This window comes from Lepus europaeus, chromosome 1 (genome assembly GCF_033115175.1).
Source record: "Lepus europaeus isolate LE1 chromosome 1, mLepTim1.pri, whole genome shotgun sequence".
Lineage (NCBI taxonomy): Eukaryota > Metazoa > Chordata > Mammalia > Lagomorpha > Leporidae > Lepus > Lepus europaeus.
This window is the reverse complement of record NC_084827.1, coordinates 147061941-147085535: the sequence shown is the minus strand read 5'-3', so window position 1 is coordinate 147085535 and position 23595 is coordinate 147061941. Positions and strand designations below refer to the sequence as shown.

The 23595-nt window shown below is 40.6% G+C and overlaps 1 protein-coding gene across 11 annotated transcripts in view; it reads right to left on the bottom strand.

Moving 5' to 3' along the window:
• Window positions 1–23595, bottom strand: part of ABI2 (abl interactor 2) — a 113522-nt gene that overhangs the window by 61298 nt on the left and 28629 nt on the right. For 4 of the 11 annotated variants that reach the window (XM_062190113.1, XM_062190122.1, XM_062190111.1 and 1 more), the window contains exon 2: window positions 1753–1920. The exons of 3 other annotated variants lie outside the window; for them this stretch is intronic. In XM_062190113.1, coding sequence (XP_062046097.1) covers window positions 1753–1920 — 168 coding nt within the window. Of the gene's footprint in view, window positions 1–167; window positions 245–1752; window positions 1921–9952; window positions 10057–23595 lie in introns of those variants that run through there. 4 more of the 11 variants (XM_062190150.1, XM_062190163.1, XM_062190157.1 and 1 more) reach the window with 2 other exon arrangements.

Genomic DNA, 23595 nt, shown 5'->3' with positions numbered 1-23595 from the left:
TACCAGGCCAGAGTAGAGAGCTGGATCGGAAGTGGAACAGCTGGGATTCAAACCAGCACCCACATGGAATAACAGCACTGTAGGCGGTGGCTTTACCCGCTACGCCATAGCATCGGCCATAGTATACACATTTTCAAAGATTATATTTATTCCAGAAGAGCTCTAATCATTCACGTCTAAAGAGTAATGAATGCTACCAAATTTACTCAAATGACAAGAGTCTAAAATATATAACTTCAAAGATCTTTCTAAAAATTCTCAGGCAGAGGCACAGCTGGTTAAGCCACCGCTTATAATGCCAGCATCAGAGTGCTGGTTCCAGTCCCAGGTGCTCTGTGTATAATCCAGCTTCCTGCTAATGCACCTGGAAGGCAGCAGATGATGGCCCAAGTGCCACCTGCCACCTACGTGGGAAACCTGAATGGAGTTCCTGACACCTGGTTCAGCCTGGCTGCGATCTGGCTGTTGCAGCCAGTGAACTAGAGGATGGATGAAGGTTACCAACCTCCCCTCCACTCTCTCTCGGCCCCTCTCCCTCTCCTCCTCTTTTCAAATAAATAAATGATCAAAAATCATTTTAATGTTTTTAAAATTGCCTTTTTAATTGAATTAATTTTTCACTTAAGTATTACTTAAGATGGCCCCAAAACATAGAAATGGTTATGAAAGCTATGATAGGGACTGGCGCTGTGGTATAGTGGTTAAAGCCACCGCCTGCAGTGCCAGCATCTGACACAGGTGCTGGTTCAAGTCCTGGCTGCTCCACTTCCAATCCAGCTCTCCGCTGTGGCCTGGGAAGGCAGTGGAGGATGGCCCAAGTCCTTGGGCTCTTGCACCCACGTGGAGACCTAGAGGAAGCACCTGGCTCCTGGCTTCGGATCAGCGCAGCTCTGGCCGTTGCAGAGTGAACGTTGGGAGTGAACCAGCAGATGGAAGACCTCTCTCTCTACCTCTCCTCTCTCTGTGTAACTCTGACTTTAAAGTACATATATAATTCTTTAAAAAAAAAAAAAAAGAAAGCTATGATATACACATACAACATTATGCAGCCATTGAGAATATTTACTAAGAATTTTAAAACATGTTTATATCAATGCTAAGTTAAAAGGGCAGGGCTCAAAATTCTGTATTGATTATAATCACAGGTATACTTTAAAAACTATTTACAGAGAAAATTATTATAAAGAAATATGCCAAAATATTAACAGGGAAAAGCTTAGGAGGCAGAGAAAGGGTTTTTCTTTATTTTCACGAGGATGACTTTTATAATGAAAAAAAAAAAACATTTAATTTTAAAAGTTCTATGTAAAGAAATCTTAAAACATCTGCTAACTACTTAGCCTTTCCATTATTAAGTATTCCATTAAACACACATTCCATTCTAGTAAACATGAATCTTTTCAACAGAAAAAAAAAAAAAAACTAAGTCACCAAGCTACCAACTACACACTTAAGTGACAAAGATGTGTGAAATTTGGAAAAATTGAAAGAAACAGCAAGTTTTCATTGTAGAGCTGATTGTGTTACCATGACAACTGACTTGTTGTAAAATTTAGTTTCCTGCCAGAATCACAGAGAAGGTAATCATCCCACAAAAAAAAAAAGACTCAACATGAACCTCATACCGAAGTTTGTATCTTCCAAACCATACATATGCATGAATCACATAATAAAGGCTGACAGCATTAGGAATAGCCTTTGTTTACTGTTAAGTGTTCCTTACAAGCAAATAGGAAAATAGTGTGGCCTCACTTGTGAAATATGATTGATTGAAGATTCCATCCTCCGCAGCTGAGAGGCCTGGATATCCAGCATCTGCAGGACATTGTTGGCCAAGGTGTTTATCAGATAGGCAACACTTGCTAAGGACTGGGTGGTGTAGGCTTTGGTTTCTTCTAGGGCACGCTGCTTATCTGCTGACTAGGGGAAAAAACAAACCAATGATCATTAATTCAAAAGCAGCCCATTTCCAGATGAGTAGCCTACAAGTGTATTCATAAAAATCATGCTGCTGAATCTACAAATATTCCAAAAACAAATTATCAGTATCACATTCACTCAAAACCCACCTATTAATTGAGTTCACTAACAATTTCATATTAAACATACACATCTTTGTACAGATGCACATCAAACCCTTAAGGCATTATTTTAAAAATGAAAGCCAATGGATTTCTGTTAACAAAGAGTTCCCATGTACCCTTCATCCCACTTCCTCCATTATTAACATCTCATATTTGTGTATCTGTAGCAATTAATGAATCACAATTGGTTTCCTCTATTTTTTTAATCCAAACTCCTTTAATCCATCCCATCCCATCCCAACCTCTAGTAATCAACATTCTATGTTCAGACTGCCTACATAGATGGGAAAGCATGCAGTATCTGTCTGTCTATATCTGGCTTATTTCATTCAACATGATGTCCTCCAGCTCCATCCATTTTGTTGCAAACAACAGGATTTCATTTTTTTCATAGCTGAATAGTGTTTCATTGAGTGTAAAATTATTTATTTGAAAGTCAAAGAGATCTTCCATCTACTGGTTCACTCCCCAAACGACTACAACAGCCAGGGCTGGGGCCAGGCACAGGAGTGCCATCTGTGTTTCCAGTTGGGTGGCAGGAACCCAAGTACTGAGGTCGGCGTGTACTGCCTCACAGGCACACGAGAACGAAGCTGGATCAGAAGCAAAGGATAAAGGACTCAGGCCAGGCTCCCAGACATGGAATGTGGGCATCCCAGGCAGTGGCTTAATCTGCAGCACCAGGAACAACACCCCCCCCCCCCCAGTGGATATGTTAAGCAATGTCAGCAAGTATACATACAGCTTCTCAAAGTCACTGCTTGGAAAGACACCATTAATTAGAATGCTGGCATACTTGCATACTTGTTTCTACTTCCATTTAATTCTTCCTTTCACTCTAACATCTGAAATGTGGCCATGAATTCTGATTAATGTTATTACTAAGATAATGATAAACAAAAATGGCAGTCACAATGATAATAATAATAAAATAATGAAAGGCTCCTTTTTTTTGAAGATTTATTTATTTATTTGAAAGCCAGAGTTACAGAGAAGCAGACAGAGAGGTCTTCCATCTGCTGGTTCACTCCCCAACTTGCCACAACGGCCGGAGCTGTGTCAATCAGAAGCCAGAAGCTAGAAGCTAGAAGCTTCTTCCAGGTCTCCCACGTGGATGCAGGGGCCCAAAGATTTGGGTCATATCCCACTGCTTTCCCAGGCCATAGCAGAGAGCTGGATCAGAAGTGGAGCAGCCAGCGCCAACTTTAACCACTACTCCACAGCGCCAGCCCCAAGGCCCCCCCCCCTTTTTTTTTTTTGGACAGGCAGAGTGGACAGTGAGAGAGAGAGAGAGAGACAGAGAGAAAGGTCTTCCTTTGCCGTTGGTTCACCCTCCAATGGCCGCTGCAGCCGGTGCGCGGCATCTGGCGCACCGTGCTGATCCGATGGCAGGAGCTAGGTGCTTCTCCTGGTCTCCCATGGGGTGCAGGGCCCAAGCACTTGGGCCATCCTCCACTGCCTTCCCGGGCCACAGCAGAGAGCTGGCCTGGAAAAGGGGCAACCGGGACAGAATCCGGCGCCCCGATCGGGACTAGAACCCAGTGTGCCGGCGCCGCAAGGTGGAGGATTAGCCTGTTGAGCCATGGCACCAGCCAACCAAGGCTCTTTTCTCACCAAGAATTTTAAGTGTTATAACTCTATGGGATATAAATTACCAAGAATCTTAAACCCCACTAGAAACAATAGAGACCCCAATAGAAACAACAGAAAAGTGGCTGATTATTTCAAAGTCTGTACATATTCTACGCTGCTAAAACACCATCTTGCGCTAGTTCTGGCTCAGCCGAAAGCACACAAGCCTCTGACCCAGAAACCTTTTACGCTAATATCAGCACTGCCATTTACTATACTACATCAACTTAGACAATCAGGAAGTAAATAAATTCCTGATGTAACCATTATGAGAAGCTGTGACCATCAAATATGATAACTTATAAACCATTTTCAAAACGTATAAATCGTAATAACGGTCATCTCCTTGAGTGATTTTTAAAAAAAAAAAAAAATTATTTGAGGGGAAGAAACACAAAGAGCAATAGAGAGAGGGAGATAGAGAGACTCTATCCATTGGTTCACTCCCCAAATGCCTGCCAAGGCTAAGGCTGGGCCAAGCTGAAGATTCAAGAGCTGGGAATCTAATCCAAGCCTCCCATGTTGGTGGCAGGAACCCAGTTACTTGAGCAATCACTTGCTGCCTTCCTGGGTCTACAATATCAGGAAGCTGGAGTTAGGAGCTGGAGCTGGGAATCAAATCCAGGTATTTCCATGTGGGACAAGGCCTCTAAATCTGTAATCTGAACCTTCCAATCTCATCTCATCCACAGACTACAGAAATCAGAATCATTTTTCCCCAGGATGTGGGAAGTGAAGGTACCAAACTCTTTAGAAGAAGTAGGTAACAATCAAATAATAATTTTAACTTGAGAAAAGTTAAGACTCACTCCCAACTTTTTTCCTTTTCTATTCCAATCCTTAATTAATTTCAGGCTTATCAAAGGTTGAATTAACAACAGTTACCTTCAAGCTTGAAGATACTTTTAAAAAACAACATACATTCCAGGATTCCATATACCTACTTTGAAAAGTTATATATGTTTCAAATATCATAACTGCTCATGCCAAGGGATGCTAAAAATTATATTATTAAAATTACATAAATTAAAACTGCACTTATAAATTTTATCTACAAAATTTAAATTTCTTTTTTTAACATTTAACATGAATATCCTACAGTTAAGAATAACAATTTCAGTTCTTCTATTTGCCTACCTTTTTCACATTAGGGCAGCCTAAGCAGATGATTCAAACAAGTTCCATGGATTTTCCAATTTTAATATTATCAGATGGCATCAGTATAATAATTACTATGGGGGCCATATATTGTGGTGCAGTGTAAAGGCAAGCTGCTGCCTGCAATGTCGGCATCTCATATGGGCGTCAGTTCGAGTCCCAGCTGCTCCATTTCTGATCTAGCTCCCTGCTAAAGAGCCCAAGAAAGCAGCAGATGGCCCAAGTACTTGAACCCCTATCACCGACATGGAAGACCCAAATGAAGCTCTTAGCTTCAGCCTAGCACAGGACCTGCCCGTGCCATTGCAGCCATTTGAGGGGCAAACCAGTGGATAGAAGATGTCTCTCCCTCTAACTCTGCCTTTCAAATAAATAAATCTTGAAGAAAAAAAAAAACCTAAGAAAAACTATGAATACTAGATAACTGTTTTCCACAAGATTCAGATATTCTCAAAGAACCAGCAGTTTTCTTTGTATTCTTTACCTTTACAATTTCCACAGTAATTATGAGAACACCCCCAAAAAGGCTGTGAAAAATGGAATTAAAAGGTAAATCAATCTGGGTACAAAAAACTTGGAAACCCCGTTTTTCCATAATAGACATCGTATATGAACTTTTTTGAACACTTTACAAAGTTAACAGAATCTGCAAATTGACATTAAAAATTTAAATATTTCTTTATTTGTAAGGTAGAGTGAGAGAAGAGAGAGAAAGAAAGGCAGAGTGAGAAAGAGAGAAGGAAATAAATCTTCAATCCACTGGTTCACTCTCCAACTGCCCACAACAGCTAGGGCTACGCCACGCAGAAGCCAGGAGCCAGGAACTGCATCTGGGTTTCCCACGTGGGTGGAAGAATCCCATGCACTTGGACCACCTTCTGCTGCTTTCCCAGGCGCATTAGCAGGAAGCTGGATCAGAATCACAGTAGCTGTGATGCAAGCTGGGATGCTAGTGTTGCAAGTAGCAGCCCAACTCACTGTACCACAACACTAGCCTCAAACATAACAAAATGTGTATACTCTGGAATGACTAAATGATAACTCTAAAACATAAAGCAAATTCAGCACTTCTTATGGTGATAGTATTAGGCCCAAGTCATGTTCCCAGGATGGAGTTTCTAGGCTCTTGGCTTCAAAGAGGCCCAGACCTGGCAGCTATGGACATTTAGAGATTGAACCAGCAGAGGGGAAATCTCTTTTGATCTTTTTTCTTTTTCTTTACTTCCTTCCTCCCTTCAGTCTTTCTCTCTCTCCTTTCTGTCTTTCAAGTAAGTGAAAATAAATGCCAGTGCTTGGGCCCTGCACCCCATAAGAGACCAGGATAAGCACCTGGCTCCTGCCTTCGGATCAGTGCGGTGCCGGCCACAGCGCGCCGGCCGCGGCGGCCACTGGAGGGTGAACCAACAGCAAAAGGAAGACCTTTCTCTCTGTCTGTCTCTCTCACTGTCCACTCTGTCTGTCAAAAAATAAATAAATGAAATAAAATAAATTTTAAAAATTAAATAAAAAAATAGTCACAGCACTTTTATCAAAGTTACAGTGCACACTTAGGAAAATATAGATGTCTCATTGCCCAATCTCCATACAGCTCCTGGTGGCAAATCTCTTGAGGGTGGGCACTCATCCTTCTGCATCTCAAACATGAGCTACACATCATCTGCTGAAGTATACCTACTTTAAGGTTCCCAAGAACCACAGTTACTTCAGTCACATAAAGAATGCAGCAAGGGGGTAGAATGTTTAACAGATTTTTTGGACTTTCAGAAGCTGTGGCACCATCCAAGCTGCTCAGGTCTTACTATACAGTCTCTAAGCAGAAAATCTAAGCTTGCTTCTCAACTTGATGTTCTGGGATTGATACTGGCAAATAAGAAGGGGAGCCCTACATTCAGGGGCTGGCACTGTGGTACAGGGATTAAGCCACTGTTTGTAACATAAGCAACCCACATTGAAGTGCCAGTTGGGGTCCCAGCTGCTCTGCTGTGCTCTGCTTCCCATCCAGCTGCTTCCTAATGCACCTGGGAAGGCAGTGGAAGATGGTCCACATATCTGAGCCTCTGTCACCCATGTAGGAGGAGTCCCAGATGAAGTTTCTAGGTTCCTGGCAGTTGTGGACTTTTGGGATCTCTCTCTCAGATATATATATTCTATCCACTGGTTCACTTCCTTTGTTCCTCTATCTTTCAAAAAATAAATAAATCTTAAACAGAGTAAAGTACTAAGAAATAGGCAACAAAAAAGGGAGTGAAGGGTTAAAAGGCTATACATGCAATAATAAATTAGGTCAGTCTATCATGCAATCATTAAAAATGTTGATAGGGGATCAGGCTTTGAGCCTAACAGTTAAGACCCCTGCATCCAACATCAGACTGCTTGAGTTCAAAGCTGGTTTGGCTCCTGATTCCAGCTGCCCACCAATTCCAACCCTGGGAAGCAGCAGGGAAAGCTTGGGGCCAGCACTGTGGTATAGTGGGTAAAGCTGCGGTCTGCAGTGCCAGCATCCCATATGGGCACCGATTTCAGTCCCAGCTGTTCCACTTCTCATCCAGCTCTCTGCTATGGCCTGGGAAAGCAGTGGAAGATGGCTCAAGGCCTTGGGTCCCTGCACCCGCGTGGGAGACCTGGAGGAAGCTCCTGGATCCTGGTTTCAGATCGGCACAACTCCAGCCCTTGTGGTCATTTGGGGAGTGAACCATCAGATGGAAGACCTCTCTCTCTCTCTCTCTCTCTCTCTCTCTCTCTCTCTCTCTCTCTGCCTCTCTGTAACTCTGCCTTTCAAATAAATAAATAAATGTGTGTGTATGTGTGTGTGTGTATATAAAGAACTGGATTCCTGCCACATGGGAGACCTGGATTATTGTCCCAGCTTCTTCCTTTGGCCGTGGCCCAGATCGAGGCATTGCAGGACTCTGGGGAGTGAACCAGCAGATGGAAGCTCTGTCTCTGCCTCTCATATTTATTTCACAGTCACATATTGCTTCAATATATGTTTATCACTTAAGGAAATGAACTACAAAGAATGAAATGTACAGTATATATTTAATTATGTAAAAACGTGTCTAACATGAATAGGGAAAAGGGAAAACTTTACATCACTTAAAGTGTTAGGGAAATAGAACAGTAATGCTTTTTCTTTGAAAAAATGTTTGAATGTGATTAAAATATTGTATTACTATAGTAAGCTAAACAAGTTTTAAGAGGTGACATAATACCATTAGCACAGGCAACAAAGGAAAAAACTAGGTAAAATGTATTTCCTCAGAATTAAAAATCTGTGCAAAGGGCATTCTCCACACAGTGAAAAGACAACCCACAGAATGGGAGAAAATACTTGCAAATTTGGCAAAGGTTTAACCAGAAATTACCAAAATCTTCTACAAACCAACAACAAAAAACAAACCAACTGTAAAATGGGCAAAGGACTTTAACAGACATTTCTCCAATAAGCAAATGAACAATAAGGACACTAAAAATGTTCAAGACCATATCATCAGAAATATGCAACTGAAAACTGAGATACTACTTGATACCATTAGAATCATTATTATTAAAATCCCTGGAAAATAACAAGATTTGGTAAGGATGTAGACAAACTAGAACCTTGTGCATTGCTGCTAGGAATGTACAATGGAGCAGCCACTTTGGAAAATAGGCAGTTCCTCAAAAAAATTAAAAACATAGAATCACCATATGATCCATTTGTAGGCATATAATCAGAAGATGTGAAAGCAAGCACTCAACAAGCTACTCATCCATCAATGTCACAGCAGAATTACTTACAACAGTGAAAAGGTAGAAATGGGGGCCAGCGTGTGAGATAGTAGGTAAAGCTACCACCTGCAGCACCGTCATCCCACATAGGTGCCAATTTGTGTCCAGGATGCTCTACTTTCAATCCAGCTCCCTGCTATTGGCCTGGAAAAGCAGCAGAAGATGGCCCAAATGCCTAGGTCCTTGCATCCACATGGAAAACCTAGATGAAGCTCCTGGCTTTGGTAGGGCCCAGACCTGGCTACTGCAGCCACGTAGGGAGTAAACCAGAAGATGGAAGATCTCTTATCTTTCTGTCTCTCCACTCTAACTCTGCCTTTTAAATAAATAAAATAAATCAGAAAGAGAAAGAGATTGAGAGGTCCTAAATGTTGACAGATGAATGGAAAACAGAATGTGGTATCCACATACAACAGAATATTGTTCAGCCTTAAAAAGGAATGAAATTCTGATACCCATTACAACATGGATGAGCCTTAAAAATGTAACATTAAGTGAAATGAGCCAGACGTGAAAGGATAATATTGTGATTCCACTTATATGAGGTAAGATAGAACACACAAACCCACTAGGACAGAAATTAGAGCTGAAGTGTCTATGGGATGAGAGGGAACAAGGGAAAATTATCACTTAATGGATAGAGAATTTCTGTTTAGGATGATACAAAAAGTTCTGGAAATGAATAGTAGTGACAGTTTACAAACATCGTGAATGTAATTAATGCCACTGAATTGTACAACTAAAACATAGCAAATTTCATGTTAAAGTATATTTTATATTCTAGATATGTTACTTATATTTTATCATAACAAAAACCACCAAGCTGAAAAAAAAAATTATATAATGATAATCTCTTAACAGGGTGTGCGTGTGTCTGTGTGTATATGTGTGTACATCTATATATAAGTATTTTTTTGACCTCATATCCTTCAGGTTATAATAGTGAAATCAACTAACAACTACATTCATGGTACATGCATTCATGGTATATCATTCATAGTATATCATTTGGGTAAATAAAATTTTTAAATCTGTAAAAAACAACTGAAAGCTGTAGACATTTTCAGGCCACTGGATCAATGTCACTGTAATGTACAATCTAGGACTGTCCCACTCTAAAACCAAATGAAGAATGTAAAAATTTTTGAAATTATCCTTTAGATTTTTTTCCCTAAGTTTCTCCATTAGCACAGTAAATGGTATACTTAACACTGAACTCACCAGCATGAACACACTTCTCACAAATCATCAGTGACTGATTTCTAACATTTCTGACAGTAAAATCAACAAAAACTACTTTTACTTACCAATGAAGCTTCAACATTACGGTGTTGGCACTATACTTAGCACAATACATCAGAAAAGTACTGAAGGAGACACAAATGGCTTACTACACATGTACACATGTAACCTACAAAACAGAATTCACAGAAAAATTGACAAAGAACCCTTCGCTATCTCAAAAGCTAGGAATTTCATAATTATGTGTAAGGTCACATTTTTGTGATTCCTATTTATCACTTGCATTTTTTCTAAGGATTTAAAACTAAACTCTTAAGTCTGTTACCATTTAGGTATTACCTGGAACACAATGGATTTGAGTTATAGATGATTAAAAAAGCGAAATGGACTTGGTGGCATATCTGAGACACATATTTGGGCTCAATAAATTTAGAATTAAATGGGATATATCTGGCATCTTTAAAGTATGGCAACCTAGAGCAATGTTATACCCATCGCACTTCCTAGAAAACAATCTGCAACACAAAGTAGGTGTGCCAAAATGGCTGAACAGGGACAGGCATAGTGCAGTGGGGTAGGCTGACACCTATAACACCATCATCTCATATCAGAGCACTAGGTTTGAATCCTGGCTTTCCCACTTCTGATCCAGCTTCCTGCTAATGAGCCTGGGAAGGCAGTGGAAGATATCCCAGGTACTTTAGTCATTGCAACCCATGTGGGAGACTAGGATGGAGTTCCTGGCTCCTGGCTTCAGTGTGGCCCATCCCCAGCCACTGTGGCCATTTGGGAGTAAACCAGCAGATGAAATATATATATTCTTTCTCCCTCTCTCTCTTTCTCTCTCCCTCTCTCTCTCTCTCTGTATGTGTGTGTGTATGTGTGTGTCTGTGTCTGTGTCATTCCTATCATTTTGCTTCCAGATAAAAAAAAATATTTATTTAAAAAAAAAAAAAAAAAAAAACGCCAAACAGGGAAAAGCGCTGTGGCACAGTAGGTTAAGCATGCAATGCCAGCATCTCACATGAGGGCTGGTTTGTGTCCTGGCTGCTCCACTTCTGATCCAGCTCCCTGCTACTGGCCTGAGAAAGCAGCAGAGAATGGCCCAAGTGTTTGGGCCCTTGCCACCCACATGACTGACTCAGAAGCTCCTGGCTTCAGCCTGGCCCAGCCCTGGGCATTGTAGCCATTTGGTGAGTAAGTCAGCAGACTGAAGATCTCTGTCTTGCCCTCTCTTTTCTCTCTGTAAGTCTGCCTTTCAAATAAATAAAATAAACCTTTTAAAAAAAGTAAAGAAAGCGTATGTTGATAACTATCTGAAAAATGGCCATAAAAGTAAACAAATGGGCCCACAGCTGTAATACAGGATTAAAGAAAGGCTTGTTTTAGGATGAGACACTGGCACACACCCACATGCTGACATCAATGATCCAATGGACGAGAAAGGCTGAGAACACAAGAGAGCTTAAGCGCAGCAACTAAATATTCAAGAAGAGAAGAGAATATGGACTCCAGACCCCAAGTGAAGTCACTGGTCTTTGACAAGAGGGGAAGAAACTTTTGGTGGAAAAGAGAAAATGGAAAAAGTTGCTACAGAAAATAGAAAAGGGCTTATAGATGTGTAAGGTGGGAAATGAAAGAGTTTATTCAAGTGGATTTCATGTATGAAGTATGAGGAAAATAATCACATGAGAATTAAAAGGGCAGAGAAATTTGGAGACTGGAGATGGATGAAGACACCAGAGTTATTTCAGAGAGTGGAAAATACAGAGGATTAAATGAGATTATGTGTGTTGAAACCTCTGCACAGAACCTGGCACAAAGAAAGAGCTCAATAAATGACAGCCCTTTTTATATTATCTGATCTCCAGATGGACAAAATTTTCTCAATACAAAGAAATGTTTAAGAAAAACCACTCTCACATCTAAGAGTGACACTATGAAATTTTTAAATCAAAATTAAACTTCAAAATGTTAAAAATAAACACATAAATTGAAAGACCTAAATTTAAGATACAGAAAATTAAAAACTTTGACTCAATGAAAAATTTATATTGAAAAGACAAGCTACAAATGGGGAAAAATATTTGTAAAATACATATTTGCTAAAGCACTGATACCCAAAATATGGAAGGAACTGTTAAAATTCAGCAATAAGAAAACAAATAAAAAAGCAAACAAAAAGCTGGCATTGTCGAGTAGCAGGTAAAGCCACCGTCTGTGATGCCGGCATCCCGTATGGGCACTGGTATGTGTTCTGGGATTTCTGATCCAGCTCCCTGCTAACGGCTTGGGAAAAGCAGTGAAAGATGGCACAAGTGTTTGGGCCCCTGCACCCACATGGAAGATCTGGAAGAAGCTCGTGGCTTTGGCCTCAACCTGGCCCAAGCAATGGCCACTGCAGCCATCTGGAGCGTGACCAGCAGATAGAAGACCTCTGCCTCTCCTCACCACCTTCTAACTCTCACTTTCAAAACAAATAAATCTTTTTTTTTTTTTTTTTTTTTTGACAGGCAGAGTGGACAGTGAGAGAGAGAGACAGAGAGAAAGGTCTTCCTTTTGCCGTTGGTTTACCCTCCAATGGCCGCCGCGGTTGGCGCGCTGCGGCCGGCGCACCGCACTGATCCGATGGCAGGAGCCAGGTGCTTCTCCTGGTCTCCCATGGGGTGCAGGGCCCAAGCACTTGGGCCATCGTCCACTGCACTCCCTGGCCACAGCAGAGAGCTGGCCTGGAAGAGGGGCAACCGGGACAGAATCCGGTGCCCCGACCGGGACTAGAACCCGGTGTGCCGGCGCCGCAAGGCGGAGGATTAGCCTAGTGAGCCGCGGCGCCGGCCATCAAAACGAATAAATCTTTAAAAATAAAAGAAGCAAGCAAAACAACACCAAAGGTATACTAAAGATGGCAAGTAAGCATACAAAGACACTCAACATTATACGTCAGAAAGGCTTTATTGCCAATTAAAATCAGATGTCATTACACATCTGTTAGAATCCTAGGCCAAAAATCCCCTGAACTAGTAATACCAAATGCTGGAAAGAATGCAGGAGGAAAAGCAAGAACTCATCATTGCTCAGGAACACAAAACGTTACCACCACTTTAGAAGAGTTCTGCAGTTTCTTGTAACACTAAACTCACTCTTATGATGTAGCAATTAACTTCCTTGGTATTGACCCAGATGAGCTGAAAACATATATCTGCACAAAAATCAACATACAATTTTTTTTTTTTGACAGGCAGAGTGGATAGTGAGAGAGAGAGACAGAGAGAAAGGTCTTCCTTTTTGCCGTTGGTTTACTCTCCAATGGCCGCTGCGGCCGGCGCATCTCGCTGATCCGAAGCCAGGAGCCAGGTGCTTCTCCTGGTCTTCCATGTGGGTGCAGGGCCCAGGGACTTGAGCCATGCTCCACTGCCTTCCCGGGCCATAGCAGAGAGCTGGCCTGGAAGAGGGGCCACCGGGATAGAATCCGGCGCCCCAACCGGGACTAGAACCTGGTGTGCCAGCGCCGCAAGGCGGAGGATTAGCCTGTTGAGCCACGGCGCCAGCCCAACATACAAATCTTTACAGCAGCTTTATTCATAATTGCCAAAACTCAGAAGCAACAAAAGTTTCCTTCAAAGAGTAAATGCAGAGACCAAACTATGGTATAATATACAAGGGAATATTATTCAGCAATAAAAAGAAACGAGCTAACAAGCCAGAGAAAGACATAGAGGAATCTGAAGTATATGTATATTGCTAACATTCTGGGAAAGACAAAATTATGGAAATAATACAATGATCATGATTGCCAAGGAATCAGAAATGAACAGGTGGAGCACTGGAATTTTATAACAATGAAGCTTCTTTTTAATACTATAATGATGGGCATGATCTGTCAAAACCCATGAATATACAACACAAAGAGTAAACCTTCATGTAAACTACAAACTTTAATATCTATCAATATTGGTTCATCAACTATAATAAATGTATGACACAAGATATCAATATAAGAGAGCAATATTAATAATAGGTGCTGGTGTTGCAGTGCAATGGGTTAAGCTACCAGGCTGCAATGCCAACATCCCATATGGGCACCAGTTCGAGCACTGCTGCTCTATTTCTGACCTATTTCTCTGCTAATGGCCTGGGAAAGCAGGGGAGGATGGCCCAAGTCTTTGGGCCCCTGCACTCACGTGAGAGACCCGGATAAAGCTCCTGTCTCCTGGCTTTAGCCTGGCCCGGCCCAGCCACCGTGACCATGTTGGGAGTGAACCAGAAGAGGGAAGATCCCTATCTTTCCCTCTCTAACTATGGCTTTCAAATAAATAATAAAAATAAATCTTAAGAAAGAGATATTAATAATAGAGACAGGGACCAGCATTGTGGTAGATCAGATTAAGCCACCACATACAATGCTGGCATCCCATTGTATGAGCACTGGTTCGAGTTCTGGCTGCTCCGCTTCTGATCCAGCTCCCTGCTAATGTGCCTGGGAAAGTGGAAGATGGACCAAGTACTTGGGCTCCTGTCACTCACGTGAGAGACCCAGATGAAGCTCCTGGCTCTTGGCACCAGCCTGGCCCAGCACCAGCCCCAACCCCAGCAGCCGTGACTATTTGGTAAGTGAACCAGCAGATAAATTTCTGTCTCTCCTTTACTCTGTAACTATGCCTTTTAAATAAAATAAAATCTTAAAAATAGTAATAATAATAGGGGCAACAAAATAAGCTTTTTATATTTCCAATCTTCCATAGGCTTAGTCTAAAAACTAGTCTACTTGTCCTCGATGAGTTGTATTATGAGAGTTAACTGTAAAACTGGTTCTCAAATAGTTTTTTTTTTGTGTATGTGTGTGCATGTGTGTGCAAATTGTTGAATCTTTACTTAGTACAGAATTGGTCTTCTGTGTACAAAGTTAATTGAAAATGAACCTTAATGGAGAATGGGACTGGGAAGGGGAGAGGGAGAAAGAAGAGGGGTAGTAGTATGGGTGGGAGGGAGGGTATGGTAGGAAGAATAACTATATTCCTAAAGTTGTACTTCTGAAATAAACTTATGAAATAAACACTCAACATGGATTAAAGACTTAAATCTACAACCCGAAACCATCAAATTATTAGAGAGCATTGGAGAAACCCTGCAAGATATAGGTACAGGCAAAGACTTCTTGGAAAAGACCCCAGAAGCACAGGCAGTTAAAACCAAAATTAACATTTGGGATTGCATCAAATTGAGAAGTTTCTGTACTTCAAAAGAAACAGTCAGGAAAGTGAAGAGGCAACCGACAGAATGGGAAAAAATATTTGCAAACTATACTACAGATAAAGGGTTGATAACCAGAATCTACAAAGAAATCAAGAAAATCCACAACAACAGAACAAACAACCCACTTAAGAGATGGGCCAAGGACCTCAATAGACGTTTTTCAAAAGAAGAAATCCAAATGGCCAACAGACACATGAAAAAATGTTCAAGATCACTAGCAATCAGAGAAATGCAAATCAAAACCACAATGAGGTTTCACCTCACCCCGGTGAGAATGGCTCACATTCAGAAATCTACCAACAATAGATGCTGGAGAGGATGTGGGGAAAAAGGGACACTAACCCACTGTTGGTGGGAATGCAAACTGGTTAAGCCACTATGGAAGTCAGCCTGGAGATTCCTCAGAAACCTGAACATAACCCTACCATACAACCCAGCCATCCCACTCCTTGGAATTTACCCAAAGGAAATTAAATTGGCAAACACAAAAGCCGTCTGCACCTTAATGTTTATTGCAGCTCAATTCACAATAGCTAAGACCTGGAACCAACCCAAATGCCCATCAACAGTAGACTGGATAAAGAAATTATGGGACATGTACTCCATAGAATATTATACAGCAGTAAGGAACAATGAAACCCAGTCATTTGCAACAAGATGGAGGAATCTGGAAAACATCATGCTGAGTGAATTAAGCCAGTCCCAAAGAGACAAATATCATTTGTTTTCCCTGATCAGCGACAACTGAGCACCAAAGGGGAAACCTGTTGAAGTGAAATGGACACTATAAGAAACAATGAACTGATCAGCTCTTGTCCTGACTCTAGATGTACAATGTAATACTTTATCCTTTTTAGTATTTGTTGTTGTTGTTGTTCTAGTACTAGTGGTTGAACACACAATTAACACACAATTATTCTTAGGTGTTTAAATTTTAACTGAAAAGTGATCCCTGTTAAATTTCAGAGTGGAAAAAGAGAGGGAGGAGATGTACAATTTGGGACATGCACAATCAGACTTGCCCCAAATGGTGGAGTTAGAAATGTGCCAGGGGATTCCAACACAATCCCATCAAGGTGGCATGTACCAATGCCATCTCACTAGTCCAAGTGATCAATTTCAGTTCACATTCGATGGCTCTGATAGATCTAAGAATCAAAGGGATCACACAAACAAGACAAGTGTCTGCTAATACTAACTGATAGAATCAAAAAGGGAGAGAAAGATCCAACATGGGAAGTGGGATACACAGCAGACTCATAGAATGGCAGACGTCCTAAACAACACTGTGGCCTCAGAATCAGCCCTTAAGGCATTCGGATCTGGCTGAAGAGCCCATGAGAGTATTGTAGGCATGGAAAGCCAAGATACCATGGAAAAGAAAAAAAAAAAAAAAAGAAGACCACCTAAATGAAAGATTTCTGCGAGTGAGATCCCAGTGGAAAGAACGGGGCCATCAAAGAAGGAGGTACCTTTCTCTGAAGGGAGGAGAGAACTTCCACTTTGACTATGACCCTATCGGAATAAGATCAAAGTCAGCGAACTCTAAAGGCTTCCATAGCCCTGGCAACTCATGACTAGAGCCTAGGGAGATTACTGACGCCATGAACAGGAGTGTCAAATTGTTAAGTCAGCAACAGAAGTCACTGTGTACTTACATCTCATGTGGGATCTGTCCTTAATGTGTTGTCTAATGTGCAGTGATGCTATAACTAGTACTGAAACAGTATTTTTATACTTTGTGTTTCTGCGTGGGTACAAACTGATGAGATCTTTACTAATTATATACTGAATCGATCTTCTGTATATAAAGAGAATTGGAAATGAAAAAAAAAAAAAACCTGGTGTTAAATTGGAAAGGGCATAGAAAATTAATTAATTTAAAAAAAAAATATTATGTAGGATCTCTGTCTTTAATGTGCTGTACACTCTTATTTAATGCTATAACTAGTACTCCAACAGTATTTTTTTTCACTTTGTATTGCTATATGGGGGCAAACTGTTGAAATCGTTACCTAATATATACTAAACTGATCTTCTGTATATAAAGAGAATTGAAAATGAATCATGATGTGATTGGAAGGGGAGAGGGAGCGGGAAAGGGGAGGGTTGTGGGTGGGAGGGAAGTTTTGGGAGGGGGAAGCCATTGTAACCCATAAGCTGTACTTTGGAAATTTATATTCATTAAATAAAAGTTAAATTAAAAAAAAAGAAATATGTATTTCTTAAAAAGTAAATAAATTTTAAACCATACAACCAACATAGATTAAAAACATATATAAATCCATAAGAAAAACATAAAAGTAAAGCAAATTCATGGGAAAAGGTAAGTAATAAACAAGAAAAAACTTTAATTTTCAATTTCAATAGCACAGAAAGATTTCACATTTAAAGCCTGGAATCAACAGTCATGGCTCTGCTACTTTTTAGCTGTGTGACCTTGAGCAAGATTTTCAACCTCTCTAAGCATTTGTCTCTCAAAGCACATAGTTTTTTGTATAAATCAAAAAAATTTTGAAATGCAGAACTGTGGGCTCAATTCCAGAATCAGAATCTAAAATCCAGATTCTAATTACCTATATAGGCAATTTTTATGCCCATTAAAGTTTGCAAAGTCTCTTTTAAGCTTCAATGTCTTCATCTCTAAAATGAAGATAAATTTACTCCAAGATTGCTCAAATTAAATAAGGTAAAACATACAAACATTTAGCAATCACCAAAAACTTGACAAATGTTGGCTGTTACAGTGTAGTGGCAACTGAAGAAAAATAAAACAAATTTTTGCATGTTAATTAAATTACAAAATCTTTTTAAAAAGAGCAATCAAGCCTGGCTAAAACTAAAGTGAGGCAGAAAATCATACACAACTGGTTAACATGTATTCAGGATACAATCTTTCTGGGAAGCCATTTGGTGAGATTTACTAAGTCTTTAAAGTGTTCAAAATCCGTGAAGCCACTTTTAGGAAACTATGCTAAAAAATTAGAGAAAAGTATAGACAAACATTTTGTTCACATCTGGTCTTTGCAGTTATTTACATAAATATAATAAAATGAACTCTGTACGGTATAACCATGAACTAATTAATCTTCCCTCCCACCCCCAAGCTATATTAGGTCTCATTTTTCTGTTCCTGGATTATATTACCAGTAGATTTTGTTGCTTTTCTATTAACTCTCAGGTATTAACAGTTTTATCCTCAAACATTAAAATGTTCAGTTCAGCCTAAATCAAAACTTCAATTTGCATTCCAATTCCCCAGCTCAGATCTAAATTAAAAAAATCCACAAAAGTGAAAAATGGAAGGAGGAACTTACTATATTTTTTTCATGATTCTTCTATTTTACTTTTCCACTCCTCCTGCCTTTTACATTATGCTGCCTCTAGCTCTCTCCTCCAGGACTGGAAGAGCACAGGAAAGGAAAGCAAAGACAATAAGGCGAGGAAAAGTCCAAGGTTTGGGGTGACTGCGTTGTAGCATAGCAATCTGATGTCAACACATTCTATGCTGACACCAAACATGTCTTTTCGTAAAGCACTTTATGGTTTGCTCAGATCCTTTCTAATGTGGCAGATGCATTTTCCTGGCTGGCATCCCACCCTTTCACCTCAGCTTAGAAGACACAAACCACTCAGCCTCTTTGGATGGGGCACCTCCCCCACAAAAGGCAGGGTTTTTTTTTAAGCAAGATTCTCGTAAATAATCTCTCCCAGCTACCCTCTGTCCACTAAACTCATGAAAGGAGAGAATTTCAGAATTTTTCCTCTCCAAACTCTGAAAGCACTAGATCCACACATCACAGTCTTCTCCCTTTTCTCTACACTAGCTGGCTTTAGACTTCACACTTTTGTGCAGGAAAGTCAGGCAACACTTTTTTTGCCCACACCCCAAACCACCCCTAATTCAGAAAAAGCACACATTCTAGCAAGCATCATCTCCCTGCACTGCATAGCTCAGGTGCTTCCGCAGAGCAGCAGTCCTCAAGCTAGGCGGTGGAACTCTGGTGCCTTTTTAGGAGACAATTCTTATGGTTCATTTTTTTTTACTTTTTAAAAAATGTTTTATTTATTGTCTTGAGAGGCGGAAAGAAAAAGACAGAGGTCTCAGCCATTGGTTCACTCCCCAAATGCCCACAACAACCAAGGCTGCAACAGGCCAAGGCTGAGAGCCAAGAACTCAATCCAGGCCTCCTATGGGCAGGAACCCAATTACTTGAGCCATCACCTGCTGCCTCCCTGCATGTGTGCATGAAATGAGGGCGTCGTGACCACTAGACAAAGCACCCACCTATATGACTTGATTTTCTTCAAACTTGCCCAACTTAGCTGGAAATAGGAAGAGAAACAGCACATCTATACCTTTTAAGAAATCTTTTTTTCAGGGTAGTGGTGTGGTACAGCAAGTTAAGCCACATTCCATGTCTGAGTGTCAGTTTGAGCCCATGCTGTTCCACTTTTTTTTTTTTCAACTTTTATTTAATAAATATAAATGTCCCAAGTACAACTTTTGGATTATAGCGGCTTTTCCCCCCGTAACCTCCCTCCCACCCTCAACCATCCCATCTCCCACCTCCCTCTCCCATCCCATTCTTCATCAAGATTCATTTTCAATTATCTTTATATACAGAAGATCTACTTAGTATTTACTAAGTAAATATTTCAACAGTTTGCACTGACACAGACACACAAAGTGTAAAGTACTATTTGAGTAGTAGCTTTACCGTTAATTCACGTAGTACAACACATTAAAGACAGAGATCCTACATGGGGAGTAAGTGCACAGTGACTCCCGTTGTTGATTTAACAATTGACACTCTTATTTATGACATCAGTAATCACCCGAGGCTCTTGTCATGAACTGCTAAGGCTATGGAAGCCTCTTGAGTTCGCCGACTTCGATCTTATTTAGACAAGGTCATAGTCAAAGTGGAACTTCTCTCCTCCCTTCAGAGAAAGGTACCTCCTTCTTTGATGGCCCGTTCTTTCCACTGGGATCTCACTCGCAGAGATCTTTCATTTAGGTCTTCTTTTTTTGCCACAATGTCTTGGATTTCCATGCCTAAAATACTCTCATGGGCTTTTTAGCTGGATCCAAATGCCTTAAGGGCTGATTCTGAGGCCAGAGTGCTGTTTAGGATATCTGCCATTCTATGAGTCTGCTGTGTATCCTGCTTCCCATGTAGGATCATTCTCTCCTTTTTATTTCTGTCAGTTACTATTAGCAGACAATAGTCTTGTTTATGTGATCTATTTGACACTTAATCCTATGATTATGTTCAATTATGAACTTAAACTGATCACTCAGACTAGTAAGATGGCATTGGTACATGCCACCTTGATGGGACTGAAATGGAATCCCCTGGCATGTTTCTAAGCTCTACCATTAGGGTAAGTCCATGTAAGCAAGTGCCAAATTGTACATCTCCTCCCTCTCTTATTCCCACTCTTATATTTAACAGAGATGACTTTCAGTTAAATTTAAACACCTAAAAATAATTGTGTGTTAATTAAAGAGTTCAACCAATGGTATTAAGTAGAACAAAAAAATACTAAAAGGAATAAAATACTAAGTTGTTCCTTGACAGGACAAGGGCTGATCAAGTCATTATTTCTCATAGTGTCTATTTCACTTCTACAGGTTTCCTTTTTGGTGCTCAGTTAGTTGTCACCAATCAGGGAGAACATATGATATTTGTCCCTTTGGGACTGGCTTATTTCACTAATTATGAAATCTTTTTTCAGGGTGGTGTTGTGGTACAGCAAGTTAAGCCACATTCCATGTCTGAGTGTCAGTTTGAGCCCATGCTGTTCCACTTCTGATCTAGCACCCTACTAATGTACTTGGAAAGTGAAAGAAGTGCTTGGGTCCCTGCCACCCATGTGGGAGACCTGGATAGAGCTATGGCCCTTGCAGTCATTTGGAAAGTGACCCAGTGGATGGAAGTGTGCCCTCTCTGTCACTCTTTCAAAATAAATTAATCTTTTTAAAAGGAAATCATTATTTATGTATATATTTACATTAATAAACATACAGAGAATAAGGAATTATAGAAGCAGTCTCATCTCTCAGCAAGTCCTATATGAATGATATAATACCCCTTATCAAAATATAGAGGTACCTGCTGCTTGTTGTTTTCAGTTTGAGGCCTAAATTATAACTATAAGATAACATGAAAAGTCTCATTTAACATCCAGTTACACAAGTGAGACCATCTGAACATTCAACAACAGCAGGAAAGCTGGCACAACTATACCATGAAATATTTAGAATTAAAAACCAGATATGAGAGCAGGCATTGTGGCACAGCAGGTTGGGCCACAGCTTACAATGCCTATATCCCATATCAAGAGTGCTGATTCAAAGCCCCACTCCTCTGCTTCAGATCCAGCTCCCTGCTAAATGCATCCTTGGCGGCAGCAGGTAACAGCTCAAGTGCTTGGGTCCCTGCAATCCACTAAGGAGACATGGAGAGAGCCTCCTTTGTCCCACCTCAGACTTGCTTTTTGTGGGCATTTGAGGAATGAACCAAAGGATGCACAATTTCTGTCTGCCTTTCAAGTAGATGAAAACTTTTTTTTAAAACCCACACATGAACATTCTTCATTTTCATGTGAAAGAACACAAACCTATTTAAAATACAGCATAATAAAAACTCAACAGAAAAATATTTAAAATGTAGAACATGATATTTAAGATATATTAAAACCCAGTTATTATCAAAAAGTCAAGAAATAACTAATGGTGGTAAGGATATGGAGAAAGGGAACCCTTATACACCAATGGTGGAATGTAAATTAGTATGGCCATTATGGAGGTTCTTCAAGAAATTAAAAATAGATCTAACATTTTGACTCAGCTATCACACTTTTGGGTATATCTGAAGGAACTGAAATCAGAATATTAAAGAGATATTCACCAGCTCTCTGCTGTGGCCTGAGAAGGCAGTGGAGGATGGTCCAAGTGCTTGGGTCCTGCACCCCCATGGGAGACCAGGAGGAAGCACTTGGCTCCTGGCTTCAGATCGGCACAGTACGCTGGCAGCAGCGCGCCGGCCATAGCGGCCATTTGGGGGGTGAACCAATGGAAAAGGAAGACCTTTCTCTGTCTCTCTCTCTCTCTCTAACTCTGCCTATCAAAAAAAAAAAAAAAAAGAGAGAGAGAGAGAGATTCATACTTCCATGACTACTGCAGAAGCATTCATAGTAGCTAAGATATGGAATCAACTTAGGTGTCCATTAACAGACGAGTAGTTAAAGAAAATGAGCTGTAATAAAATATTATATAGTCATAAAAAAAGAATGAAATCGTGACATCTATGGTTAAACAGATGGAACTGAAAAGCACTGTGATAAGTTAAATGACCTAGACACAGAAAGACAAACACTACATTCTTCCACATATGTGGAAGTTAAAAAATAGCTATTCTAAACTTAGAGTAGTGGTAACAACAGGCTAGAAAGAGTGGAAGGAGGAAGAATGGGGGGCGGGGTTGGATAACAGGACTAAAACACAGTCAGAAGACACTGGTTTTACTGTCCCACTGTAAGGGGGTACCTACAGTTCACAAGAATGTTAATTTTTTTTTTTTTTTTTTTTTGGACAGGCAGAGTTAGACAGTGAGAGAGACAGAGATAGAGAGAAAGATCTTCCTTTTTCTGTTGGTTCACCCCCAAGTGGCCGCTGCGCCAATCCGAAGCCAGGAGCCAGGTGCTTCTCCTGGTCTATTATATACCGTGTAAGGAAATGTAGAGAGGGCTGGTAGGCAGCAAACACAAGGCAGAAAGAAGAAGGTGGAAACGACTGACTTGATGTGCTTATGTTGTGTCTAACTGTTGAAGTATTGCACCATACCCTAGGAAAATATACAAAAATACCACACATGAAGCAAAAATTTTAAGTAACAGGGATGGGCTTTTGGCACAGCAGTTAATACACTGCGTGGGATAGCCACATTCTATATTGGAATGCCTGGGATCTAGACCACCAAACTCCATTCCCGATTCTAGCTTCCTACTATCGCACACACTGGGAGGCAGCAGGTAATAGCTCAAGCACTTGAGTCCCTCCCAGTGTGGAAAGTCACACGGAGCTCTGGGATCCTGCTGTTGTTCTTTCAGGGAATGGACTAGTAGGAGAGGTCTCTATTTATTCTTCAATAAACATGTGTGTGTTAAATTTTAAAAAGAGAAATACATGTTTTTTTAATTTAAAAAGGGGCAATTATTTGGCACAGCACTTAAGATGCCGCTTGGGACACCAACATCCCAAATCAGAGTGTCTAAGTTCAAGCACAGACTCCACTTCCAATTTCAGCTTCCTGCTAATACGCACCCTTGGAGGTGGCAGATGATGGTACAAATGCTTGGGTTCCTACCACTTAACATGGAAACCCAGATTGAGATCTTGGCTCCTGGCTTTGGACTGGCACAGATCCAGCTGTCCTTGTCATTAGGG